Here is a 26,191-nt window from a genome sequence, read left to right on the forward strand (position 1 = left end):
TAAAAATACAAGCAACTCTTGACACCGACGTTGTCTATGTAGTCCAAATATTGACGGATCCTTAGGGGGGGCAAAAATAAATTGATTATGCGATTAGCGGGCGGGGGGGGCCTCAAAAAATGCAAAAAAAAAGTCCATAGCCCAGGGGCCTCAAGTGCTATTAAGACGCCCCTGTCTCCATGTAATTAATTGAACTGTATTAGAGTACAGCCATAGCTACTATGCTAGTGTAGAAATACAGCTCCCATCAGCCAAGTGTCTGTTGGCCTCGATGACAGCCCTGACTGGCCTTGTTATGCAAGTCTGGTTACACAAGATGCCCCATCTATATAGACTTACTGGAGAACACAGCAAGGAAGGTGTATGAAGTAGATTGAAATACTAGATGATTCATGTGCCAAGGGCTGGTCACTGGATCTCAACATGCACAACCTGGACCAGACTGAATGTCACTTTTACTGTGCACTAGTATTGGGTCTAACACACACGCACCTAACATCAGAGCCTTTGTAAGGGATCTCTAGTGCTTGATTGGCAAGTAGTTATTCACCAGCTGCAGCTCATAAGGGTGTGAAACTAATAAAAGTTCTGCTACTCATGGCATGAATAACAGTGTTCCATCCATGTCATGAATGACAGCAAGGTCTGGCCTGTCAGCAGTTACAACACCCAAACAAACTTCTGTTCTTGAAATCATCTTGTCATCCACCCGTTATCCTGCCTTGCAACAATGACTTGCAGGTAGAGCCTTTGTATGCGCCTGTGTGTGCGCGAGTGTAGGATGTGTGTGTGTGTGTTTGGGGGTACTCATGTGAGACAGCCACTTGGCTGTAAAGTTATCGACCTATCATGTTCCATAAAGATTACACGGGTAATGACGCGAGTGTGGGGCAGGTCTGGTTTCACCTCAGCCTCTGATCATTAGGTTGGCTGGGCCAGGCCACCAGCACCGTTGCGACTACCAGGGCGATAGACAGGGCTCTGCCCTGTTTCCTGTTCAGAGGACAGCATGGCCGCCTACTGTCTAGGTCCTAGACAGTGGGTAGCCATGATGGTCTCTAGATGGTCTCCTAGAGTCTAGGAGACCATCTAGTAGTCCAGCTGAATACGGAACGGTCGAGTCAGTTGCTAACGATTATAACGTGTTAATGACGTATTAATTTAGCAGTACGGGGCAGGATTTGAACCGGGTGTCTCTTCTTGATCTGAGGTCAGGTGCTCTATTCACTGAGCTGCACCCTACCCTGTTCATTTAGAAACTAAAATACCTCTCTAGCACCTTACTGCCTCTGCCCCTGCAATGTCCCAGCCTCCCGTCTCTGGGACAGACAGGGAGACGAGTCACAACACAAGACACGTTCATCTAAATAAAAATCATTTTATTTCCATTAATATTATTATCATCATCGGCGGCCTCATCATCGTCATCATCGTCGTGGTCGTTCTAGCTGGAGCAGAGAGGTCCACCATGTCAGGAATACAACAGCAGAATGGAGCCAGAGCCGAGGTCTGTCAGGGACAGGCTACTGGACTGGTAGACAGACAGCCGGGGGGGGGGGGGGGGAGGAGGGGGGGCAGTCTGGCACTCCTTTTCATTCTCCATGCTTAGATTAACAAGAGGGGGGGGGGGGGGGGGGCTTCTGTTTACCTACTGAGAAAAGGGAGTGTGAGGGAGAGGAGGAAGGGAGGGATAGGGCAGGAAGGCAGCAGTGACGGTATCAAATGAGTCTCATTGGGTCTGGCTGCTTCACACACAGCTGGGGCCAGCCAACCGCAGAGACTGACACAGAGAAGGAGTGTGTGTGTGTGTGTGTGTGGGTGCATGTGTGTGAGTGTGTGTTACTGGTGGGCATTGCTTTGATCCACAGTCACTGTACACTTGTAGAGGTTTCTGCCACAGAGGGGTTAAGAGACGAGGTAACCAACATCCACCTGAAACAACAAAAAGAAGGGAATGCTTCTCCTGACTAAAATCATTCATAATGTGTGTGTGTGTGTGTGTGAGAGTGTGTGTGTGTGTACCCGTTCTCATCGAGCTGTAGTTGATCCAGTGGACACCATGTTGCCATCAGAATTGGACAAAGACTGCTCCTTTACCACGGGGTCTGGAGGGAGAAAGACTGGTGTCACTGGAGGCAAAACAGTGTGTGTGTGTGCATGTGTGAGCGTGCGTGTATTTGTGTGTGCACGCCTGTGTGCGTATGTGTGTGTGCGCGCGCATGCGTGTGTTTGAGTATGTCTATGAGCGTGTGTGTGCGCGCGTGTTTTTGTGAGTGTGAATGAGTTTGTGTTTGTGTATGAGAGTGTGTGTCTCTGTGTGTGTGTGTGTGTGTGTGTGTGTGTGTGTAGACCTACAGAAGTAGGGGTGCTCCATGGCCTCGGTGGCCGTCAGCCTCTGCTGGTGGTCGTAGCGCAGCAGCTTGTCCAGCAGGTCCAGGGCCTCTGGACTCACCAGGTGCTGGTTCTCCGTCTGGACAAACTGCTCCCAGCGCTTCCTGCTCTGCCTGCAGGGGGCGGCAAAGGCCGGGGGAGGAGTGGGGAGATGGGGGAGAGAGAAGGAGTGAGCGAGAGGATTGGCGAGTACAGGTAGGTGAGGTGAGAGTGTGGGTGAGTTTTGGAAAGAGAGAGAGGGAGAGGGGAAAGAGATACTTACTGTCCTAACAAGTCCTTGAAGCGAGGGTCCAGTTCGATGTGGTATTTGCGCAGGTATCCAAACAGCTCGTCGGTCCCCAGCACTTTGGCAATGCGGACCAGCTGCACACACAACCACATCCCATGTATTGAGGCTGATAGGGTCATATCTACCGTCCATATTCTTACTCTGGTAGGTGCGCTTGTGTGTGTGTACCTGGTCGTAGTTGTCTTGGCCGTGGAAGAAAGGCTCTTTCCTGAAGATCATGCTGGCCAGCATACAGCCCAGACTCCACATGTCCAGACTGTAGTCATACATCTGGGAGAATGGCGCACACACACACGCACACACACAGTCAGCTACACTCTTTCTCTCTCTCTCTCTGGCCTAGACTGTGTCTGTGTGTGTTCTTACCTGGTAGTCCACCAGGAGTTCAGGACCTTTGAAGTATCGAGATGCCACCCTGACATTGTACTCCTGGGCAGGATGGTAGAACTCCGCTAGGCCCCAGTCTATCAGACGCAGCTACACACACACGTACACAAACGCAGAAAAACACACACACACACCCAGACAGGTACACACACGCACACAAGAGCCCAAAAGTGCACACACAAAACAAAAGGTCAAATGGATTGAATGATACCAATCACACTGAATGGGAATGGGTTGGTCTCTTTCAGACGGTCTGCGGTCAGGTTTGTGTGTATGTGTGTGTGTGGCTGCTGCCCTCTGGTGGGCAGTCTTAGTTTTACCCAGATACAGTCCACAACAAGAATTTTTAAATGCTCTCCCATGGAAAACCCATGGATCATGCAGACCTGCGTGAGTCTGACAGGACTTCTGTAAACACAGGCCATTCATGGAATAGTCTGAGAGTAGTAGACTTAGCTTAGGCCAGGAGACAACACACACACACAGACACGTGCTGAACAGGGGGGCTGCTTACCTTCCTCATCTGGTGGTCGATCATCACATTGTGAGGTTTGACGTCACGGTGCATGATCCCCATACTGTGGCAGTAGTCCAGAGCCTGGGAGAGAACACACACACACACAATGGCAGAATCAGCCTCAGATTTTATTTTCTCTGTCAAAAAAAAAGAGAGAGAGAGAGGAGAGAGAGAAGAGAGAGAGCAGCAGTGCAACACTCACCTTCAGCAGTTCATACATGTAAAAACGTATATCAAAATCTGTTAACTTCTGGTAGAGCTCCTGAGGAGACAACGAGTAAGCACATGAAGACTGAAGAGCGCAGGGCAGGGACACACACACACACACGCGTGTGCCAAATGAGTTCTTTTGATCATTTCGTAAAAACAACAAGAGAGAAGACATGTTCTACCTTAAAATCTGTGTTATTGATGCATTCAAAGACAAGCGCAGGCGTTCGGGACTGCAGAGAGAGAAAGAAAGAGTGTGAGAAAGAGAGAGGGTAAACATGAGAAACAAATCTGAAAGGGGGAGGATCAAATCACCAGAATCAATCAACATCTCCAGAATCTTTAGGACACCATCGTTACTCAGAGCAATGCTGAGGTGGTTAGCCGCAGCTTGCTCACAACAGAAGCCCTTAGTGTATGTGTCAATGAATGTAATTATTAATTTATTATAAACTATTTAATTCCGCGCAAACAAAGCAGTCCTCAGAGGTACGGCTACTGTCGGTCTCTGGATCCTAACTTTGAGAAACACTGCAGAACAGGATGTCAGCTTAGCTGGTTCCACCAGGGGACACACAGGGAGCAGAGAGAGAGAGAGGTAGATGGAGAGAGAGACAAAGAGACATACCACAGGGTCCTTTACTGTGTCGACCAATCGGATGATGTTGGTTCCTCCTCTTAGGTTCTCCAGGATCTTGATTTCACGTTTGATCTTCTTTTTCTTGACAGGCTAGAGACACATACACAACCAATCAGCTGGCTGGAGACACATCCACAACCAATCAGCAAGCCGGACACATCCACAACCAATCAGCAAGCCGGAGACACATCCACAACCAATCTGCAGGCCGGAGACACATCCACAACCAATCTGCAGGCCAGAGACACATCCACAACCAATCAGCAGGCCGGAAACACATCCACAACCAATCAGCAGGCCGGAGACACATCCACAACCAATCAGCTGGCCGGAAACACATCCACAACCAATCTGCAGGCCGGAGACACATCCACAACCAATCTGCAGGCCGGAAACACATCCACAACCAATCAGCAGGCTGGAGACACCTCCACAACCAATCAGCTGGCCGGAGACACATCCACAACCAATCAGCAGGCCGGAGACACATCCACAACCAATCAGCAGGCTGGAGACACATCCACAACCGATCAGCAGGCCGGAGACACATCCACAACCAATCAGCAGGCTGGAGACACATCCACAACCGATCAGCAGGCCGGAGACACATCCACAACCAATCAGTAGGCTAGATATATCACCTTTCAGAAAAGTGGTTTACTGTGTTACTGAGTGTGATGGTGTGTTTACTGCTGTGATGGTGTCACTGAGTGTATTGCTGCTGTGATGGTATGCCACTGCAGTGCTAACGTAACAGCAGGGAGGATCTGTAGCAGCCATGTTCACCTTGAGGATCTTCACCACCACCTTCTCATTGTTGTTGATGTTGATAGCTTCAAACACCTCGCTGTACTTCCCCCTGCCCAGCTTGCGCACCAACTGGTAGTCCTCCTGGTTACTGGAGCCAGGGAACACAGTGAGGGGGAGGGGGGAGGAGAGAATTGGGGAATGGGAAGAAAATCACATGACTCACATGGTCCTCATTCCATTCTGGAAGGAGGTTCTAAACTGTTTAGTAGAGTTTTACGGCAGAGGAGGGGGCATTTGAGCAACTTTTTAAGCTCCAGCCTGAGGGCTGTTGGTTATAATACTGGTCTTTAAGCCAGCACTTCTGTGTATAATGAGAAACTTCCTGGTGTGACATATTCAGGATGTAAGTCAACTTCAAAATAACACTGTGCACACTTTTTATTATGTGTTCAAATGATCTGGATGCCTTTTCAGATGCTTGCCGTGTCTCATCTCATTTTAAAGACAGTGGGCAATGTCGTCACCTACCACTCATGCTGTGATGACAACAAACCGCGACTACACTGATCTGAAACGCAGGGGATATTGATTGTTGCCCTGGTGTTTCGGTATGGATGAGTATATCGGATGTGAGGAAACCATTACAAATCTAAGGCGTCATTCTCGGACGCGTCCGGGCCCCAGGCCGAGCGGCCCTGCGGCACCTCGCAGATTGATGACTCCTATCCCGATCGATGCTGGAGCTCATCTATAATAATAGCGCTCAAGGCGCATACTCGAATTAGGCGAAGATATCCCGCACGCCCCCGTGAGAACCTTGTTTACAGGGCCGTTTCACGACGACAGATCAATTTCATAAGAATGACAATCCAGTATTAGTATGACGTGTTAATGACGGTCTGTTATCATATGATCCAGCTCAAAATATCCATCCCTAGTAGTCCAAAGCTATTCGTTATTGATTTTCATGACCACTCACGTAAAGCCATTCGATTGTGGATGGCTACTACCATAATATGGTTAAGGTCTTACAACAGCCGAAATGAACTACTTTTATTATACATAATTAAAATGAATAACTACTTAACTATGAAACGTGCTTGTGATGTGAACATTTCTAACTAGTGACTGAGGTTTTGGACCAATTTTAAACATTATGAATAAAAGCCTCTCACCTCCAGCTGGGCACGTGGGCCTCATAGTCCCAATATTCCCTGCTCTTCAGAGTGTTGACATCGGCGTACACCCGAGATTTACTACCGGCCGCCGGGCCCGGCATGGCGAGCACCGGAGCTCGGTCTGTGTGAAGGATGCGATTGCCACTGAGCTCTTTTGCTATGCAGACAACAGAAACAGCTCAGACCTTCCACCGGTCGTATGACGTCCCGCTAGCCTACTTTACAGCTTAAAAGATAACCAATTGCGCTGCAGACAGCTAACAATTACCAGCGCCTGTCGCAGGGATTGTCAGAAGCAGCTAAACTGACTGGGGCTTCAAGGTTCTGGATGAACGAGGGGGGAGAGGAGCCGTCAGAAATAGCCGGAGTTAAGACGAGGGGGAGGGGAGAAGGTGTGTTGAGGTAGACGAGGTGAAATAACAAACTGGCCTTATTACTTAGCTTATATTAAAAGTTTAGAACATCGTAGTAAAAATTACCCAAAACTAGGCAAAGATGCAACGATTCTGGTGTTAAGGAATCAAATTATTGCTTCCTATATTGGGCCTGAAATCCCAAATCCGACGCAATGAGTTCCTACGCGAATACATCCGAGTCAAATCAACCGTATTCCAGCGCGGGGGGGTCTTTAGAAAAGGAAAACCCCAATCATTAAGAAGTAGTTGGAGTTATAACGGTTCACCCCTTTTTACTAAACGGCATACTGACTGGTCGCTATCGCCGGTTGGGGGTGGAGTAGAAATCGATGTTGTTAGCTAGCTATCATGCTATCTCTGAGAAATCGCACCACCGATGAGTGCGGTGCGGTGCACCCTCGCTGGGGCGCGTGGCATAAGCAAACGCGATGAAAACCACCTCGAAATCCCTTCAAAATCCGTCGGAGATCGGGTTTTTGGGGTTTTCTTTTAGAAACCCCCCCGGTCCTTATTCCGAACCGCAGGGAACCGGATTGCCATGGAACAGCCACCCGGAAATGAATACCACATGGACAAACTCGTGGGATTCCAGTTCGCTCCAGTTTCATACAGCAACAGTGTACAAGACAGCGCGACCTTGTGGGTAGGAGGCATACATAGCCTCAAACATTATTTTATCTTATCTCATCAAAATTCTTCGTTTGTCTTATTCTTCCAAGTCCGACCAGATAACATGCATTTAGCCTCACACGATATTAGGAATCTTTAATAGATCTATGTTCGGAGGAATCCCACGTGACACACAACTTCAAGGTTTGTTTACCTTAGCAACCATGGCTGAAGTGGAAGAAATTGTTACTGAAGCAGATAAAAGACATATCGTGAAACTTATCGCGGATTTAAGGTATCAAAAAAAAATTCTTATGTTATTATATTTAGTTAATTATCTCTAATTGTACTATAATCCCCCTTCCTGAACTGTCCCGCTGTGACCAGACGCTCCAATGCGGTTCTACGGGCAGAGACGGACATGTACGAACGGTACATCAACCGTATCGACCCCAGAGACCTGGTCCTGCAGCCGCCGCCTGAGAGCCAGGGTGCCACGCAGCCCGAAGCTGGAACAGTAATTATTGAACCATCTGGTGAACCTCTTGTTCTTGCACACCCAATGTGGGTGTGTTAGATTTTAAACATGCAATGTTTACTGTGTGTGTGGGTGTGCGTGTAGAGCCGGAGGAAGTCCAAGGCCAAGACCGCAGCTGTAGACTGTAAGCCGCAACTGACTCCGGAGCAGAAATGTGATATAGCGCATAGAGAGCTGGACGAGACCCGAGAGGACCTGGAGAAACTGAAAGAGAGCTCTGAGAGAGTCCTTCACAATTACAAGGTGAAGCATTAAGCACACACAGTGCATAGTGAAATCAGTCTCATTCTGGATCAATGATCTTCTCATTCTTCTCCAATATCATCATGTTACAGTGTTGGGCCAGATAGTTCCCCCTCATGACAATTTCCTATCTCATGCTCTCTTAAATCCCCCAATACACACACACACACACACCAGGCTACTTTGGAGGAGGCTGACATCAGGCTGGTGGAATTGAAGAAGGCCAGTTATGAGTTTGACCGGGATGTGGCCAAGGTGCTGAAGGAGAAGAGAGGGGTGATAGTGGCGGCGGAGAAGATTGTCAGATACATGGAGGATAGGATGAGGGCCAAGGTGAGCGATACTGGTCCGAATGTTTCGACTAAGTGTGCGGTCGTGCCGTACGCAACCGATGCCTGTTTCTAACCTTCTATCATCCTATTTACTCTTCGACTGTTTTACGCTGTCTCTTCCTGTTCACAACCCACCCTCCCTCCCTCTCTTTGCTACTCTGACTCTCTTTCGGGTCTCTCTTTCTTTCTCGACCCCCCGACCCCTCCTCCCCCAGGACACGCTGATGGAGAAGCTGCGTCTCAGAAGCGCCGCGCTGCAGGTGCAGAAGAGGAAGCTGCAGCTGCAGCTGCGGCAGAAGGAGGAGATGGGCGAGGCCCTCCTCGAGGTGGACTTCAAGCAGCTGAAGATCGAGAACAGCCAGTACCTGGAGCGCATCGACGAGCGCAACGCAGACCTCCTCCGACTCAAACTGCAGGCAGGGAACACCCTGCAGGTCCTCAACTCCTACAAGGTACTCTGGAGGGAAGGGCCTGTCTGACGAGGGCACTTGACGCACCACCCTGGTCAGACGGCATTAGGGACACCAACGGGCGACGCACACCTTTTCCATTTCCAAGTTAGACGTCGCATTCATATAGAAGATGCTTTTATCCCAAAGCGATGAACAAATATTGAATATAGGAAGTTTCGCAGGAAGATCAAGGATCAGAAGCGCGTAGTTCTGTGTTTCGGTGGTCGGAGTGGTTGTAACTGAGTTAAGAGTCTAACAGGGTGGGCAGTGGAGGACAGGAACAGAACAGTCTGACAATGTTCAACTGAGATTCGGATGAGAAACATTAACATTGGTTTACATTTGAATTTCCGCTGTGTGTGTGTCCATCTCATCTTCCAAAGATGTGTTTGTGTACTACTTCCCGATCCTGTTATATGAGAGGTGTTACTGCGTGCATCTTGTCACACAAAGGTGTGTATTGAAGATGGATATGGCGTTGTTGTGGTGTTTCAGAAGAAGCTGCAGATCATGACGTGCGAGTCCATGTTGCTGAGCAGTGACTGCGCCTCCAGGAAGGAAATGCTGGTGAAGATAGAGGAGGAGGCCCTACAGGCCGAGGAGGTGACCCACACACACACACACACATTCATAGATCCATGTAAGACTGGTTCCGTAAAGAACACATCTATCATAGCGCAGGGGTTGAACATGTGACTGCAGATCAGGAAGCTGCAGGTTTGTATCTCGCAATATTTTCACACTATTGCAGGTACAAGCTCTTTAAAACCTAGAATGCATAGCATGTGAAATGTCATATATACAGGCTTTATACATACAAATGTACTATACATTTACATTTAGTCATTTAGCAGACACTCTTATCCAGAGCGACTTACAGATAGTCCCTGGACATTCCCCCGAGGCAAGCAGGGTGAAGTGCCTTGCCCAAGGACACAACTAATTTGGCACGGCCAGGAATCGAACTGGCAACCTTCAGATTACTAGCCTGATTCCCTAACCGCTCAGCCACCTGACTCCCACTATACTATACAATAGTTTTCTATAGTTTACTATACTGATATAAGTAATGTTATACTATCGTAATGTTATATCCCAGCACAGGCTACCATGCTGACAGCTATGCTAATTAATGTAAGATGATCGGTTTAGCGCAGTGGTTAGTGCATTTGATTGAGGTCACATGCTCAACTCCCCCTCTGTACATAGGTTGTTTTGTTGTTGTTGATAAAAGTGTCTACTAAACGCATACACATTATGATTCAACAACATGAACACAGTTCAACAGCACAGTTCATCGGATCTCCTCAGAAGCTGGATGCATAGAGGAGGACATGGGGAGAAGGGGAGGGATGTGCATGTACAGATGACAGGCAGATCAGGCGTGTATTCATACGGTCATGTGTCCTTGTGTGTGTCCTATCAGGAGCGCTTGAAAGCCGAGACTCTGAACAGGAAGTTGCGTGGCCAGCTGGCGGACTACCGTGTTCCTCATGTGCTGCAGTACATCACGGCCAAGGACTCCCACAGCCAGCTGGAGCAGAGCGTACGCACCTGGGAGAGGAAGGTGGAGATCTCTGAGGTAACACACACCCTTCCTCGAGCATGGAGGTAGAGCCTAGGAGATGTTTCTAAGAATGCTTGGGCCTTACAGCCAGCCTATGCACTTAGTGGAGTTAAAGTATGACAGACTTTAACCAAGAGCTTATAATTGGGAATAATTCCATATTTCCTATAAGCGTTTACTAAATGAATATACATTACATTCAATGACTGTAACACATCCTGAGGTAACTCCTGGTATTTCAATACTGTCATCCAGATGGCTCTGAAGACTCACACCAAGGCCTGGAACAAAGTTAGGGCCTCCGTTGGGGCGGGGCCAGGACCAGGGCCAATAACAAGTGCAGTGGCCAGGCTTGGGCCAATCACAGGACCCGTGGCTGGGCCCAGGCCAACCACAAGGCCCGGGGGAGGAGCTGTGGTGGGTTGGTGAGGCGTTCCTACCTGTGGATCTCCTCTCCGATAGCATCTCCCAACCTCTCAAGCCTTTTATAAACCACTAAGGCATACATCTGGGTATGGTGGAGTTGGTGTGCACGCATGAGATTGCATTGAGACAACTGATGGAAATGTATATGGATGGCTATCCTTGCTTATTGAACTTAATTATCCTGAAATAAACCCAAAAAGTCCACCAGATTTCCTTTATAAATGAAAAAAGTTTATTTGTTAGTGCTGTGTGTATTGAATGCTACATACAGACAGATATCTTAGCATGAATGTACACAAACTGTACGTTGCCACGTAAATGGTTCATTTTTTTCCTTTTCTTCTTTTGACTACATCATTCACATACTACAATTTGAAAAAGCTATAAGAGGATTGCGTGCCGTCTGACGCACAAACACCAGAGACAGATAAACAGGAGCTAACACAGCGGGCATGCAGGGGAAGGAGACGCCAGGGACCGTGGGAACCGTCAACACGCTGATCTCTGTACGCCGCCCCGGGTCCTAAAGACCCCTCCATCACTCTCGTCATCCCCTTTGAATCTCGAAGGCCCTGTCATCTCCTTCCAAGAATATAGATATTCATATAGATTTTAAAGAATATTAATACAAAATGAATATAAACACAAAACTTGAAAACATAAAAAAACATATACAGTACTTTTTTTTTTTTTTTCTATTCCAAAATTCAATCCCCAACTGCTCCTGATGTCGTTTAATGCCAGATGAAGGAAATCAACACGATGAACAAATGGAACAGGTGACAGGGAGGCCAGCTCAGGCACAGTGGCAGTGGATAGAAATACACATACCAGGAGCACACTGGACACAGTACACACGGAACAGTACCAGGAATACACATGGTCCAATACCAGGAACACACATGGTCCAGCACACATGGTACAATACCAGCAGCAGGCCAGACAACACATCTCTGGAGCAGCTTGGGGCGTCGGCGTCCCCTGACCCCAGTTAAAAGGCCAAGCAGACGTCAGACTGAATCCCATTCTTGTATGAAAACATACTCCGAGCTACCCTGTCCTCTTGTTGTAGAACACTTCTCAATACTGCACTCAACAGATCCTCCCCTTGAAATGCTTCAATCACTGAAGAACAAAACACAGCCATGTGAACAGCCCCCCCCCCCCCCCCCCAATAAAATCTATGGCAGACCATGCAAGTCAAAAAGTCTAGACAAAAACAAAAAAGGCAGCTTTTTTGGGAAACGCCTTCACTTGGGAGGTCTAGCACCTGCATGTACTGCACTAATGACTCATATGGAGCTACACAAAAAACCATGGCCTGCCCTAACACAACTTTCAGCCAGCTCACTGTGGTCCTTCAAACATGGCTCAAAAAGTCTTTCTTCCAAATGGAACTGTGGAGGAACTGTCGAGCAGGAGGGTCCGAAGCTAACCTGTGGAAGGAGAACTCTCTCCATGGAACCTTGCGACATCTCATCACAAGCAGGATGGACGACAGAGATAAAACAGTTTAAACGGAAAGGGAAAGCAAACCGACTTACATACTATTTACACGCAGAAGGAAGAAGCTTAAATCAGGTGTTCTCAGAAATTTTTCAGCACAGATAAAAGTCTAAACTGATCTTTGCTGGGATATGCGCTGTAGATTAGTGTGAAATATATATATATTTCTATATGATGATGTGAAGCTGGAGCAGTGAGGCGTCAACCATTAGGGTCACTAAAAACTTCTTCTGGTTAGATCCCCCTCAACTGGGCTCGCTGTGGCATTGTCATGGTGTTTTGGTACAAACTAGAGTCGCCACTATCATGGCCACACACATATACACCCACATACATCCACTCACAAATATTTTGTATATTTTTCACAAAAGCACAAAAAAACTAGCCCCCATCCCCGGCCGCCCTCCCGCTATTTCTTACAAATAAAAAAACTTAAAAGAACCCCAGAGCTTCTCGTCGTGGGGTTGATACTTGATACAAAAGAAAGCATAGAAATAGGAACTGCACAGAAGATGAAGACTGTGTGTGGGTGAGATGGAGGAGTGCGTGCGGGGGAGATGCTGATGATGGGAGGGCTACCCCCCCCCCCCTCCCTAACACCATCACCATCCTCCTCCCCACCCAGCCTGGACACGCGTCCACTCCATCGAGGGTTAGTCATAGCACAGCATACTGGAATCCAAACATGAGAAGCAGGAGAGACGTCAGCAGACTATAGATGCTGACGTCCAACTTACAGTATAAAACTATTTTCAAGTTCTTGGTAGTCAATGCAGAATCTCCATAGGTGGGGTCTCCAGAGCCACAACGACCGCTGTTGGCAACAAACAAAAAAAGCTAGTTTGGGGTCGCGTCTCGGGTCGCAACGCCCGTGTAGAGGAAGGGTGGTCGGCGGGCGGGAGCGGTCCTCCTCTTCACAAACCTAAAAAGGTTACTTATTTACACAAACAAACAATTGGCTTGACTAGACAGAAATGTAGGCTAATGTGGTGATTTACATTTCTTCTTCTCTTCTTTCTTGAAGGAGTGGGGGGGGGGGGGGAGCTGGTTCAAGGGGAGAGAAAACATCAAGGTTGACCTAGTCGAGGAGCCAGTATTCCTCTAGTCTATAAAATTGTAAGTAACACGTTCAATCAAGATGGGGTGATTCTTCTGTCCTTTAGAGAAGTAGAAGTTAGACTTGGCAGCACGATGACTAAGCTGTAAGACCCTTTTAATATGAAACAAAGGAGGATTAAAAAGAACCTGTAGGGGTTTCTTCTTGGGGTAAGGTGGGGGGGGGGGGGGAGGGTTAGTTTTCAGATAGAAGGTAGATCCTGCAGTGTTAGGAGGTTCTCTGTCAAGCTGGGGGGGTGGGTGGGGTTAGGGGGGCAACTGAAGGTTTGCAAGCAGGGTTATTTCTTTTCTGTGCACTGTAAGGAAGAAACGAGGGGTGGGGGGTGGGGTTGGGGGTATGGGGGTGTTGTTAGTAGCCTAGATGCATGGAGGGACCGGGTAGCCCCCTCCCTCAGCAGTGTGCTGTACAGTGTGCTCCTGTAAAGAGCCCAGGTCGCTGAAACGCTCCCCGCACCACACACACTTAAACTGGGCCTCGCGCGAATGCACACTCTGGTGCTTTGCCAGGTGCTCCCTCTGCTTGAAGCCCTTATCGCAGCTGGCACACTTGTAGGGCTTCTCGCCCGTGTGCACGCGCCGGTGCCTCTGCAGATCGGAGGTGTACTTGAAACGCTTCTCACAGTCGGGACACTTGAGGGGCTTCTCGCGGGACGGGTCGCAGCGGTGCTGCACAAACTCGGACGACGACAGGAAGCGCCGGTCGCACAGGGAGCACTTGAGCGGCTTCTCCTGGCAGTGCGAGTTCTGGTGCCGCTGCAGGGTGGAGCTCTTCTTGTAGCCCTTCCCGCACACGTCGCACTTGTACGGCTTGTCGGCCGAGCCGGAGCCGGAGGACGACTCGCCGCACTTGTGGCGCAGGAGCTCCCCCGACTGGCTGAACTCCTTCTGGCAGGAGGCGCACTTGAAGAGGTTCTCCATGCCGTGGACGTGCTGGTGGTAGAGCAGGTGGGAGGGCTGCAGGAAGCCCTTGTCGCACAGGTTGCACTTGAAGGGCCGGTCGGCGGGGTTCTTGTGGGTGCGCCGGTGGCGCACCAGGGCGTACTGCTGCTTGAAGCTCATCTGGCACTCCTCGCAGTGGAACGGCCGTTCCTCCGAGTGCGTGCGCTCGTGCTGGCGCAGGTCCGACGGGCGCTTGAAGCCCTTGCCGCAGGTGGCGCAGCGGAAGGGGCGGGCGCCCTGGGGGTGGCAGGGGTGGTGCAGCAGCTCCGACGACTCCTTGAAGTGCAGCTCGCACAGGTTGCACTTGAACAGGTGCTCCCCGGAGTGGGCGTACATGTGGCGGACCAGGTGGGAGCGGTGCTTGAAGCTCTTCTCGCACACGGCGCACTTGTACGGGCGCTCGGAGCTGTGCGTGCGCTGGTGGTGCGCCAGGTGGGACGACTGGCTGAAGCTCTTGTCGCACGTGTCGCACTTGAAGGGCTTCTCGCCCGTGTGCACACGCTCGTGGCGGGCCAGCTCCGACAGGTGCTTGAAGCCCTTCTGGCAGACGGAGCACTTATAGGGGCGGTCGCGGGCCGAGGGGAAGGTGACGGAGGAGCTACCGCTGGCCGACGCGCCGTCGCTGGACGGCTGCTGGGGATTGGTGGCGGAGGAGGTGGGCGTGGCGTTGCCCGAGGAACCGGGCCGGTAGGTCTTCTCACAGATGGAACACTTCATAGGGTTGCTGCTGTTGTGCGAGGTGTGGTGCTGCGCCAGCGAGGTGAGTAGGGAGAAGCCCATCTTACACACCCCGCACACAAACGGCTTCTGCTCCACCTAGGAGAAGATAAGATAGTGCTTTATTAATCTCCATTACAGAGGAGATGCGTATGCCACCAGCACGCGCTGGGGCAGTGAGAGCCATTCCGTTCCGCGGCAAGCTCCTCAAACGGACACGGGCCCCCGACTGTGAGATGCGTTTCAACTGGACGTGCACCTCCGACTTGCAGAGGCACCGGACGAGATTAAGGACGCGATTTTGCTGGCGCGGAGCAAACACCGCAAAACACCTTAATATCTAGAATAGAGGGGGGGAAAGCACTTCAGTCAAAAAGATTAGGGATTAAGGATCACATGGTTTTCGGTCAAATTGTTCAGAGAAATCATGGGAGGTTTTAGGGAGATCAATGTTAGAATTCAACAGCATTGTCATTATCTTAAGTAGGTTTTTGCTCCGAACGGACCAATTTTGCTCCAGCAAAACCAAGGCCTTAAAATACTCACGGCTGGAGGACATGAGGACCTGGAGGGACGCGCTTTGACCTGCTCACCTGCACGCACTGATGCTCCAGCAGATCAGTCGCCTGGTGGAAGATCTTCATACACTGGGTGCACTGGAAGGAGCGATCCTGGCTCACCATGCACTGGTGCTCGTGTGGGTTCGCCAGGTGGGAGATGTCGTGGCCGCAGGCCCCACACTTGTGTCCTCCCTCTCCTCCTACCTGCGTGCAGAGACACACGGATCACTTCCATCAGCACAAGCGGGGGTGCAATGCCACATTGACTTCGTTTGTGACAGGTCAATCCTGCTTCCTCTTTATTCATTTTTTTAATAACAAAGATTAATGGTTCTTTTGTACAGGAAACCTCTGTGGTGGGGGGGGGGGGGGGGGGGTCGTCCGGGGGTGGAGCCAGGCCTACCTGCAGGGAGGGCTGCTGGGCCTGTGCTGGGTGCTGCTGCTGGCTGTGCTGGCCTCCTCCGTGCTGCTGGGCCCCATGGTGCTGCTGGGGCTGCTGCTGCTGCAGGCTGGGGGGGTCCGGCTGGAGCACGATGCCGTACACCGCGCAGCCCAAGGCGTTCTCTGCCCCCGGGGGGATGGTGTGGACCACCGGGGGAGGCGCCACAGCATGTTGCTGCCATGCCTCGGTCATGCGGGCTCTGGTGTAGGGATTCAGCTTGGCAGCGGATGGGGACCTCTTTGTGGGGGAGAAAGTGGAAGGTGAGTGAGCTGGCTGGTCAGTTTGGGGGTGCTGGCAGCTTACAATGTCATCTAAAGCCAACTGACGTGGAAGACAATGGAGTGGTTGTTACGGGAACTGGGGTGTCTTCTGTTCTTCAGCTTGCACAGGATTTCTGCAGAGAAGACAATACCAAAAATAAATAGGATTATTTCACCTTTCGATAGCTATGTTATGACTCCCTTGGAGATGTGCAAGACCTTGGTTTCATAACTTTACAATACAACAACGTCCAACAATAGCCAACTATGAGCAAGGCTGAGATCATATCGTAACAAGATCCCATCAGATTATCCTCTATTGTGTTTAAACATTTTATTACGCGTCTAGTGTCACAAAGACTTTAAGGACATGTCAATCAATCAACTTTCTGGTATTAATGATCTGATCAATCAATCAATCAGTCAATCAACGACGAGTAGAAATTCCCCACAAAACCCTTGACAGCGTTTTGATTTCAAGTCTATGCCGACCCTACCGCTCATGATTAGCATAGCCGACATACTAGCTAACTAGCTGCAAGCTTAGCTAGGTAAAATTGTCTTATGTATACCCAGATTCTTTACCATAACCAACAACAAATTGTTTCAATACATTAAATATTACCACACTCAAACGCGTACTACGCAGATGCATGAGAGCGGGATTAACACGAATACAGTGAAGCATCATTCAATTTTTTTGAGAGGGCGGCTGATGCTCATTGCTAACGTTAGCTAGCTATCCTTAGCCGCCGGAGACCTAAGCTAGCTAGGCTAAAAAGCTAACTCGCTAGTAATGTTTACGGGGTTCGAAAATATTTGATGTTGGAACATCTGATCTTGATAGAAGATGCACCGCTTGCTGGGTACTGATAATTTGACAGGCAGCTGAAGACGGGATAATTGGTAACATACCTTGACCGATTGCATGAGCTATTGGCGCGGTTTACAATTTTGACAGAAATTGGGAAACCGTTTTAGGCCCAAAAACACGTCCCCTCTTCGTTCGTATCCGCAGACTCAGCCAGTCGTTCTCTTGTCTGTCTGACGCGTTCCCAATACCAGGGCCGGAGAATTCGGAAATTGTCAATCGCTAAATATTGCCTAAATACGATAACAATTCTTTAAATGGCCCATTTAAACATTTCCCTCGTCCTGGTGTGGTCGTATTATAGCTTGGTTATACTTTTTTAGGTTAAATAGACGAAAATTTGGGATAAAACGGTAGGTAGCAATCGGGCTAGCAAAAAAACCCTGCCCCGGCACAGGAACATGAATAATTCAATATTTAATTGGCATGCTCACAACACACCCGGAACCTGCTACGAATAGCCAGCTTTCACCATTCTGTTAATAATGTGATATGAGTAGTTATTTGTAGTTTGAGTAAGGGTAAGATAGATATTTTCTCTGTTCATAATTATTTTATTTTTTAGCTCAATATTTAACAGATCTTTGTTACACACACATCTAGATAATAATACGATTCATTTTATGAAGTAGTGAATGTTCAGTGACAACTACTGCTAAGAAAGACGTTTGACAAAGTGATGTGTAAACAAAGTTTAACATTAATTAAAACCAGAATATAAGAAATGGATACGCTAGCGATATTCCCATTGATGTTGAATAAAACGGAACGCGGGACTGTGTACTGGGTATGGAACCTACGTTGAATTACATGTTGTTTCAACGGGGGCATCAATTATCCTAACAACTGTTTGTTTACATCGGAAATAACGCCGGTTCCCTGCTTTGCCGTCTCTTTTAATAGCCTACGCCTGGAGCCAGAGCCAGAGACAAATTAATTGTTTCCATGTTCCCATGATGTTAGTTAACTACAGTAGCAGCTCTGAAGATGAAACTGAAGTTTTGGAAAATGCAAAGAGGCGCCAAATGTGTAACAATGATGGCAGGTTGAGAAAGAAACACAAGTCAGAGTTAGAGGTCTCCAGTCACAGGTATAACGAAAATGTTATGCTTTTTAAATTATTTATATTTCACAAATGGGCTCATCAGAACGAAATGATCTGTGTGAAGTAATGTCTCATCGAGATATAAACCTCTTTGTATTATCAGGAACAACTGCGATGACCATGAGTCTCTCTCAGTTACTGGTACTAATGCCAAAAGGCACGAGTCCAAAACGAAGTCAGAACCAACGCTTTCCAGACTGCCACTCCCTGATAGCCTGTTGGACATGTTCACAGGGGAAGGGGAGGACTCTGACACGGAAAACAGCTCATGTCACAAAGGACGGATACGCTCCTTCAAACATGAGAGGGGGAACTGGGCCACATATGTGTACTTTCCATGTAAGTTCATGTCTTAGTCTAATCAGCCTAAGGCTTCACGTAAATGTTAGGGTGGACCAACAGTTTCAGTATAATTATTCTCAACCTTGCACCTGTACACTACACACACTTCCCAAATATTAAACACCAAGTTGCTATAAACAGGGACTGAGGCAAGAGGTACACACAGGGTAGAAAGGGGCAGCTGCTTCCTGTTTGGTTGCACACTTTAAGCGCCCTCTCCATCACGTCCCCTTGCGCCACAGACCTTCCAGAAGAGGAGTTCCTGGAGCTGCTGGATGAGATGCTGGCATTAGCAGCGGCCCATGGGGTCCCGCTCTCCCGGGCACAGGACTTCCACCTCAGCATGTCCCAGACAGTGGTCCTGCGACACCACTGGATCCAGCCCTTCATACAGTCCCTCAGAACCGGCCTGAGCGACTGCAGGAGGTCTGCTGCTGTCCTCGCTAAACGCCAGCCCTAACAAACTTGTGTTATTTTTGTGAAATTAAAAAAAGCACTTTATATATGTGACATTATTTCTTAGTATCTCTAAAGTCCAATTTAAAATGTGTGTGAAACTTGAACCTGTATGTTTAAACCTAGGGAAACCTTACAGAGGAAAGATGTGATTGAGATCTTGTTTTGTAGGCTTGTGTGTTCAGCAGAGAAACTGAGGGTCTACTCCAATGCAGAGAAAACCAGGTACTGTGGATTCGTCTTCATGTTCCCATAGTTCTGAAGAACACAATTTGCAGTCAGGTCTTGCTTGGAAACAAGTTTAGAGAAAGGAGAAACGGAATATAGAACTTTCAGATTCAACCATACCACTCTCTTCTGTAGAACCTTCCTGGGGATGGAAGTCTCTAGTGGGCATTCTCAGTTGTTGCAGATAATGAAGACAGTCGATGGAACCATGGAGGAGTTCCGCCTGGATACGTTCTACAAGGTCTGGAAACCAGCGCCTCACACTACAAATTCCCCTCTCATTGAAACCTTAGAAACCTGTTAACATTACATACCTGTTCTGAGCCATTCTTTACCCTGCCACTGTCTTTTCTTTTCCACACAATTATTTTTTTGTCATCTCCCAGTCACCCTTTGTCGCACTGGTCCGACCCCTCTAGTCAATGGTTTCCTTTGCAGTGACATGTTCCAAACTCTGACTGCAATATGAATCCAGAGATGACAAAGTAACCAACAACAATCAAAGTCAAGCCACACTTTAAACTACTAACCATCTCTCTGCTACTAGAATCCATCGTTCCATGTCAGTCTGGCCTGGTGCGCGGGGGACTTTACTGATTGTATGCGTACCTGTCTACAAAAGCTCCAGGTGACTCCTCCTTCGTCAGACACCCTCCTTGTGTAGCCCGTCTCGGCCTGTTGAGGTTTTGATCCAGTGTTGTTCCTTCGACCTCAGGGCCTGGTTGACTGCCATGAAGATGGACGGTTCCTGCTGAGGGTGGACTGTCAGGAGCTTCGCTGCAAATCAGGGAACAAGATCTTCTCTTTCCCCTTAGTCTGCTGATATTTTAGTGATGTACACGATCTTCTCCTTTCCCTTGGTCTGCTGAGGGAATAATGCTGGTGTAGGACTGCTCAAATCGAACTAGGATCGGGTCTGACCCTATCACCATACTGTTACCTGATGTATCATTTATGCTGTAAATAAAGATTATTTTATCATATGTCAAACCTTGTCATTATCACCTGTGACATTAGCAGCATTAAAATAGACAAGGACCAAACCAGTAGAAGCACTGGAGTGGTTGTTTTTGTTAATAGTCCCAGGAAGTAACACATGCAGTTTTGATGTACTGGTTCATTAGAAGCCTTGCCTTCTGCAGATACAGTATGATGAAATCAAGATCAATTTAGAGGAAGAAAAACACTGGCAGTCACACCATCAGTTCAGAGACTGGCCTATGGTGAACTAGTCATGGTGAACTATCATTATTAAGATTCACTATTAAAATGAAGAAAGGGTTGAATGTAATCTGTGTTTAAGAACAATACTAATATTCACACCTCATTGTTCTGGCATAGACAAACGTTTATTAACAAAGTACAAACATCCAAACAAATACATTCCAAGTTTTGTTCTAGGGCTTGCTGATTGTGAGATCAGAAAGACAGATAAGGTAGAGGAGTTATGTACCGAGCAGTAGGGTCAGGGTAAAGAAACCTCAGAGAAGGGAAGAGGAACTGAGAAGGACCGGACAAAACTGCTACTGAAACTTCTACTGCAGTTCCTCAGTAACCCTGGTATCGCTCCTCTATCACAAAAAAAGAAAACACAAGAGGGGCTAGATGTGTAACATCACAGCTTTACTCAGTCAGAAGCCAGCAAATGTGCACAACACACAGCTTATTTGATTTTCAGCAATTACAACATCTTGGTCTGGCCCAACCATGGGGCTGTAATATGGCACAATTACTATCACACTGGTCAGAGCAGGCCTTGCTGTGCTGTAGCAGGTTCTCAATACCAGACATAAAAACATCCATGTAAGATAACAATGAACAGGTGCAAAAATCAAACAGGTTCAAGAAAGAACTAGTCTTTATAAAGGTTATCGATTAGCTGACAGTAAGCATAAATCTGATGATAAATCTCATGTTATACAGACCACAAACAATGGTTGACATTTAGAATAGCAGACTAACAGCAGCAAAGCATGATCTGATTCAACTACACCAGGCGATTTTTATGTGTTCGTTTTTTGATGACTGGAGCCTACATGGAACCCTCGCTTTGTACTTAATATAGGCCAACAGCTTTAATATGTAACATCTTAAATATAATATTAGCTTTTAAAAATGTGCAGATAAATTCAGATTTGGGTTTTATGCCACAAAACAACCTGTTACTCTCAATTTCTAGATTAGTTCCTCTTAAATTACAGAATTGTAGTTAGCTTACAAGCCTACAGGTCTTTCATAGGTTTACTATATACATGAATATAAATCAACCATAAAATTATTCAACATTATAAAATTGAAAATCAAGAAATCCAATGTATGAAATCGCATGTGTGTGTGAATGAAGCTCAAATATCTGGATCCGAACCAATGCCAATCAATTCCCTGCCAACGAAGCAGCAGTCTTTGGTCTGACTGACAAGGTCACTGAGGAGAACAAGAGGAAAGGGCGAGGAAAGGAAGAGATCAAGAGAGGGAGGAAGAGGCAGAAATTGGTTGCAGCCCCTGAGCGGGGGCGGTTGTACCCTCCCTGTCCAGGAAGTGGACAGGGAGTGTACAGGATGTGGACCCCTCAGGTAGAAAACAGCACAGCCTTGATGTAGTCGACGGTGGTGATGTTGAGCAGCATGTTGACATGTTCGTTCCCCGGCAGCTCCACTAGGTGGACCGGCTGCTTCTGCTTTCCCAGCCAGCGTTTGCACTGCATGGCGCTCAGCAGGTTCACCGTCCCGTCGCCCTCCCCTTGCACCACCGTCGGCTCCACGTCCGGGAACTTGCCGTCATACTTGAAGGCCTCGGCGGTGGGCACGCCGCTCCCGTACAGGCAGTGGATGGCCACCCCGGGGGCCTGCAGCGCACTGACCAGGGGCTCTGTGTCCTGGCGCATGGCCCAGCCGTCAGGGAAGTCCAGGTCGGTGAACAGACGCTGGTAGTCCCTGACGGTGTAGTTGGTGGTTGGGGTCTGGACCAGGGCCTGGTTGTTGGGCCAGGAGTGGGCGTAGGGGAACAGCCAGACGGTGGAGACGGCAGAGCGCTGCTGAGAGCGGATCTTCAGAGGGCTGATGACTGGAATACGGTTGTTATCGCCTGGGGGAGAGACCATCTTGTGATTGGAAACACATGTAAGGAGTGACGTTCTACTCTAACCACAAGCACACCGACTGGCTTGTTGCTAGACACTGACAGGGCTTAAAGTGAGAGAAAAAAAAATGGGAACTTGCATGCGGTTTAATATTTTCAAGTCAATTGATTTCCCCTAACAATCATATGAGAGGAACGCTGCTATAACTAACGTTACAAGCCTATCAGAAGCAGAGCAGGGCGGGTCCTGTCAACACATTGTGAATGAGATCCATACGTCACGTTAGCGTTGTCGGTGAAAGCATGGAACGCAAATTCATGAAGCCTGGGGATGATGTCCTACCCATAGATAAATGACTCAAAAATAAATGGCGCTGGGTGTGGATATAAGAAGGTAGAGACGGCGAGCCTTTTGGCAGTTGGTGCAAGAAACTGAGAGCCTGGTGCTTGTTTCTGCACGTTTTGCTTGAGGAAGCTACTATATGCCAGCAGCGATAAGAAAGTGCTTGCTCGTCATGTCATAGAGCCGCTGCCCATGCACTCAAACTTACCGCAACGTTGCCGGGAGCAACTGTTACAGCTGAGACAAAAAAGTGTTTCTCTCCAACCCCCCCCCCCCCCTTTTTTCCACTTTAACCCCTGCACTGATAATGATCTGCAGTCCTACACCACAACACCCAATAAACCACACATAAAACAAAGCCCCTCAACCCTGCACTCAGAAAACTACAACACCCAGTAACCACCCCATACACAGTGCCCAGCATACCAGAGGTGACCACCCTGAGGGTCTTGGCCACACCCGCCCAGGGTGCCCCCAAGGAGATGAAGGCCTTGATGTAGCGGTCCTTCCAGGCCTGGGGCTGCTGGTTGAGGAAGTACAGTGTGTACATGTTCCCCATACTGTGAGAGATCAGCACCACCGGACCCCCGGCCTTCTCCGCCATCTCCTCTATCATCTGCTGGAGGCCCAGGAAGTACGCCTTGTTCTCATCTTGAGGAACGTCACAAGCCAGAGCAGCAGATTAGACATTGGAGATGTTGTGAAAATGGTAAATGGGTTGCGCGTGTGCGTGTGAATGAGTCCTTACTGGGAGCTTTACGCCAGTCATAGGGAGCTCCTCGAATATCATCATCTCTTGTGTACCCCTTCTCCACAAGTGCCTGCACTATGGTGAAGAAATACATACCTACACACACACAGCTTAGTTAAGGGATAATGTCTGATACAGTGACCCTCATCAGCTTAGCAAGCCAGTAGAACCTGGAGGCCAAGAGAGCCAGCAGGTTTAGGGTTAGTCAGGAGGTCACTCACCCAAGCTGCGCTTGCTGGGGTCCAGATACTCCAGAGGGTAGGTCTGCCCGAAGCCTGGTACCCTGACATCCACTCCTGGAGGAGACTCTGAGCTCCTGGTGGTGCGGTTGTAGATCAGCCTGGAACAAAACAAGAAATGTGTTAGTTAGGGATGGACAGAGACAGTCAGACGGACAGACTAAAGATACAAAAATATCAAGGAGGCAGGGAGACAGACAAACGGAATTGTCTACTTTCTGTATCATGAGAGAGTACTGAAATGCAGATAAAGAATGAGCTGTGATGTCAATCAGGGGAAATACGCTGCATTGGGCACACTGAACGATCAACCTTGTTTAGTTTTAACCTGTTTTTACTGATGATAATAAGTATCGGTGTGGTTTGATTGATTCTAGAAGCATGAAAGGTTAGAAATAGGTAAGGTATGATTGAAGATGACACAGTATTTTAGTCGGTTTAAAGGTCTGTGTGCACTGGGGCTAATGCTGATAACCTTATAGGCCAGGTTATGACCTATTGATGTGTTTTGTAAAGCTCAGCACCTTTCAAAGAAGTGCAACCGAGTTTCCCCATCATACGCAGGAAAAGCCCCATGCCAAGACAAAGTGTAGGACCGTTTTTAGTTAATAAGTGTTGAAAAAATAGAACATTGACTGTTCCTGCCATTCCAGACAGCAGCTCACCTCATGTTGTCGATCCAGCAATCGATGGCCACAGGCACCAGCAGCTCAAGGTTCAGCCACAAGGTGAAGAATGTGTCTGTCTTCTTGTAGCAGATATAGTGAACCACGCTAGGCTTGTCCAGCTTAGCCTCTAGCTGGTTACCCAGGTCTCCTGGAACTGAAGGAACAGAATATGTAGACTGCACACATCTGCATTAATATTCGCTTAGCATCCATCTACCTATATATGAAGAGTCGTCTGAACACATGAAACCAGATAGGACTCGGCTAGTTACTCTGATCTCTACGATTTGGACACTAGACCAGTACGGCAGTGACCCCCATTATTTGTTACAGTGATGTGAGATATACTAACACAGGGAAAATACAATAACACTAAGCTGATGAAAGCAACAATCAGCTGCTTTCTTTGATGATGGTTTATTGACTCTTACGTCCTGTTTCTCTATTGTTTACACATTAGTACATAACGAAATTGTGGGTACAATTTATAATTGGAGCTCAGGCCCAACCTTCCTTCACGCCAATGAAGGTTTCATAACACAAACTGTTGACCACAAGTTAGAGACCGAAGTCAGGGGTGAAACCATGGGACAATTCACTACCCGCAATCACACAAATGTAGGTATACAAACAGTAGACTAGTAACTCGTCAAACAAGATTAGATACGCCTTTGTTGAAAAGGGCCGAATCTGTTCATTTCCGCGATTTCAAGACTCATTTTCAAATTGAAGCTGGCTGGAGACTGGCTAGTGATGTAGAACTTTAGAATCGTACAAAATCTCCACTTTTGTGCCCTGACCATTTATCTGCCGAATGCATAAGTTTCCCAGACTTTAACTTTGTTGCCACTGCGTGAACACAATTGGCAAATCGACCGAGTCACATTCTGTTCCATTTACAGTCATATGACCTGTCTCCAGCATTGCTTCATGACTCAGTAAACAATCGGTCACAAATGGAGGTTGTTGTTTATGCTAGCTAGATACATACACTTGGGACACTTACGTACCGTGGGGTGTACACAACACATATTGTTATAACAAACTAATAAAAAAGCATTCAAACTGACTGCAGTCTGTCTGGAGTCAATGAATCACGCAAGTAAGTTAGCATAGCTAAATAGCTCCTCACATGATGAGTAGTATGTCATCTACCAAACAAGCACCCTACAAGATGAGCACACTTACTCAGGACCACTGGGGGTCTTTCCGACTGGCAAGACCGTCCCGGGAAACATTTCTCCAATGTTCTGGCGTTGCTGCATGTTACCAAAAACAAAAACAAACACAGCTGGAACAGCTTAGGGAGAACAGTCAACCCACAGCTGGAGACCATTTCTCGCTATCTCTCATAACGCTCTTGGTATTAGATAACACGAAAGTCAACGCACATAGAGAACTCTATGTTCTGCAATTCCTAGAATTAAAAAAATATATCCGAAGATACCGATGGTAGCGGTACAGACAACAACAGGTTTCTGACGGTGAAAACGCTGTCTGATCAAGGCAGAATAGACGACGTCACACGTAGTCTAGTGATTATGGGAGTGGCATAAAGATAACTTGATTAAATTAGGCACATTCAGTTCTAATCAGAGAAGATCTTCCAAAAAACACAGCAAAGT

General features: G+C 47.9%; 5 protein-coding genes across 8 annotated transcripts; 2 read left to right on the top strand and 3 right to left on the bottom strand.

Annotated features, from left to right (window-relative positions):
• Positions 1 to 1,358: 1,358 nt before the first annotated feature.
• csnk2a2b (casein kinase 2, alpha prime polypeptide b) lies at positions 1,359 to 6,496 on the bottom strand. Of its 2 annotated transcripts, XM_062461818.1 has the most exons (12): positions 6,360 to 6,496; positions 5,221 to 5,332; positions 4,423 to 4,524; positions 3,977 to 4,027; positions 3,787 to 3,846; positions 3,582 to 3,665; positions 3,047 to 3,157; positions 2,849 to 2,950; positions 2,654 to 2,754; positions 2,356 to 2,504; positions 2,023 to 2,105; positions 1,359 to 1,932 (listed from the first exon to the last, which is right to left on the bottom strand). In XM_062461818.1, exons 1-11 carry the CDS (start codon positions 6,461 to 6,463, stop codon positions 2,029 to 2,031), a joined length of 1,053 nt encoding a protein of 350 aa, XP_062317802.1. In that variant the 5' UTR covers positions 6,464 to 6,496; the 3' UTR covers positions 1,359 to 1,932; positions 2,023 to 2,028. The 2 variants fall into 2 exon arrangements, with proteins under 2 accessions (XP_062317802.1, XP_062317803.1); XM_062461819.1 differs by lacking the exon at positions 3,977 to 4,027.
• Positions 6,497 to 7,206: 710 nt separating this feature from the next.
• Positions 7,207 to 11,154, top strand: cfap263 (cilia and flagella associated protein 263). Of its 2 annotated transcripts, XM_062461816.1 has the most exons (9): positions 7,207 to 7,417; positions 7,592 to 7,682; positions 7,775 to 7,904; positions 8,010 to 8,168; positions 8,346 to 8,501; positions 8,716 to 8,952; positions 9,448 to 9,555; positions 10,379 to 10,534; positions 10,775 to 11,154. In XM_062461816.1, the coding sequence occupies exons 1-9, from the start codon at positions 7,207 to 7,209 to the stop codon at positions 10,946 to 10,948; spliced, it is 1,422 nt and encodes a 473-aa protein (XP_062317800.1). In that variant the 3' UTR covers positions 10,949 to 11,154. The 2 variants fall into 2 exon arrangements, with proteins under 2 accessions (XP_062317800.1, XP_062317801.1); XM_062461817.1 differs by having other exon boundaries at positions 7,237 to 7,682.
• On the bottom strand, positions 11,155 to 17,796 carry znf319b (zinc finger protein 319b). The gene is made up of 5 exons (XM_062461815.1): positions 17,401 to 17,796; positions 16,552 to 16,619; positions 16,187 to 16,460; positions 15,817 to 15,987; positions 11,155 to 15,322 (listed from the first exon to the last, which is right to left on the bottom strand). Exons 3-5 carry the CDS (start codon positions 16,415 to 16,417, stop codon positions 13,925 to 13,927), a joined length of 1,800 nt encoding a protein of 599 aa, XP_062317799.1. The 5' UTR covers positions 16,418 to 16,460; positions 16,552 to 16,619; positions 17,401 to 17,796; the 3' UTR covers positions 11,155 to 13,924.
• Positions 17,691 to 20,470, top strand: usb1 (U6 snRNA biogenesis 1). 2 transcript variants are annotated; one of them, XM_062461822.1, is made up of 7 exons: positions 17,691 to 18,459; positions 18,565 to 18,800; positions 19,046 to 19,229; positions 19,431 to 19,484; positions 19,623 to 19,728; positions 20,035 to 20,115; positions 20,203 to 20,470. In XM_062461822.1, coding segments are annotated over exons 1-7 (771 nt in total). In that variant the 5' UTR covers positions 17,691 to 18,457; the 3' UTR covers positions 20,311 to 20,470. The 2 variants fall into 2 exon arrangements, with proteins under 2 accessions (XP_062317806.1, XP_062317805.1); XM_062461821.1 differs by having other exon boundaries at positions 17,691 to 18,446.
• A 343-nt stretch (positions 20,471 to 20,813) lies between these two features.
• Positions 20,814 to 26,082, bottom strand: pla2g15 (phospholipase A2, group XV). The gene is made up of 6 exons (XM_062461823.1): positions 25,755 to 26,082; positions 24,564 to 24,720; positions 23,881 to 23,999; positions 23,657 to 23,755; positions 23,335 to 23,559; positions 20,814 to 22,571 (listed from the first exon to the last, which is right to left on the bottom strand). Exons 1-6 carry the CDS (start codon positions 25,900 to 25,902, stop codon positions 22,057 to 22,059), a joined length of 1,263 nt encoding a protein of 420 aa, XP_062317807.1. The 5' UTR covers positions 25,903 to 26,082; the 3' UTR covers positions 20,814 to 22,056.
• Between the last annotated feature and the right edge of the window lie 109 nt (positions 26,083 to 26,191).

Source organism: Osmerus eperlanus, chromosome 5 (genome assembly GCF_963692335.1).
Source record: "Osmerus eperlanus chromosome 5, fOsmEpe2.1, whole genome shotgun sequence".
Classification (NCBI taxonomy): domain Eukaryota; kingdom Metazoa; phylum Chordata; class Actinopteri; order Osmeriformes; family Osmeridae; genus Osmerus; species Osmerus eperlanus.

What these genes read in the sequence shown, in the direction of transcription:
- usb1 (XM_062461821.1), top strand. Translation starts at nt 18,310, where the DNA reads ATGATGTTAGTTAACTACAGTAGCAGCTCTGAAGATGAAACTGAAGTT. An exon ending in TTAGAGGTCTCCAGTCACAG is followed by an intron (nt 18,447 to 18,564) that starts GTATAACGAAAA and finishes TTGTATTATCAG; the next exon opens with GAACAACTGCGATGACCATG. An exon ending in GGCCTGAGCGACTGCAGGAG is followed by an intron (nt 19,230 to 19,430) that starts GTCTGCTGCTGT and finishes CTTGTTTTGTAG; the next exon opens with GCTTGTGTGTTCAGCAGAGA.
- znf319b (XM_062461815.1), bottom strand. Translation starts at nt 16,417, where the DNA reads ATGACCGAGGCATGGCAGCAACATGCTGTGGCGCCTCCCCCGGTGGTC. An exon ending in CCCAGCAGCCCTCCCTGCAG is followed by an intron (nt 15,988 to 16,186) that starts GTAGGCCTGGCT and finishes CTCTGCACGCAG; the next exon opens with GTAGGAGGAGAGGGAGGACA. An exon ending in TGGAGCATCAGTGCGTGCAG is followed by an intron (nt 15,323 to 15,816) that starts GTGAGCAGGTCA and finishes ATCTTCTCCTAG; the next exon opens with GTGGAGCAGAAGCCGTTTGT.
- pla2g15 (XM_062461823.1), bottom strand. Translation starts at nt 25,902, where the DNA reads ATGGTCTCCAGCTGTGGGTTGACTGTTCTCCCTAAGCTGTTCCAGCTG. An exon ending in TGCTGGATCGACAACATGAG is followed by an intron (nt 24,000 to 24,563) that starts GTGAGCTGCTGT and finishes GTTTTGTTCCAG; the next exon opens with GCTGATCTACAACCGCACCA. An exon ending in CCTCAGGGTGGTCACCTCTG is followed by an intron (nt 22,572 to 23,334) that starts GTATGCTGGGCA and finishes TCTCTCCCCCAG; the next exon opens with GCGATAACAACCGTATTCCA.
- cfap263 (XM_062461816.1), top strand. Translation starts at nt 7,207, where the DNA reads ATGAAAACCACCTCGAAATCCCTTCAAAATCCGTCGGAGATCGGGTTT. An exon ending in AGGTCCTCAACTCCTACAAG is followed by an intron (nt 8,953 to 9,447) that starts GTACTCTGGAGG and finishes GTGGTGTTTCAG; the next exon opens with AAGAAGCTGCAGATCATGAC. An exon ending in GGAAGGTGGAGATCTCTGAG is followed by an intron (nt 10,535 to 10,774) that starts GTAACACACACC and finishes ACTGTCATCCAG; the next exon opens with ATGGCTCTGAAGACTCACAC.
- csnk2a2b (XM_062461818.1), bottom strand. Translation starts at nt 6,463, where the DNA reads ATGCCGGGCCCGGCGGCCGGTAGTAAATCTCGGGTGTACGCCGATGTC. An exon ending in ACATGTATGAACTGCTGAAG is followed by an intron (nt 3,666 to 3,786) that starts GTGAGTGTTGCA and finishes GTTCTCTCCCAG; the next exon opens with GCTCTGGACTACTGCCACAG. An exon ending in CATGGAGCACCCCTACTTCT is followed by an intron (nt 2,106 to 2,355) that starts GTAGGTCTACAC and finishes TTCTCCCTCCAG; the next exon opens with ACCCCGTGGTAAAGGAGCAG.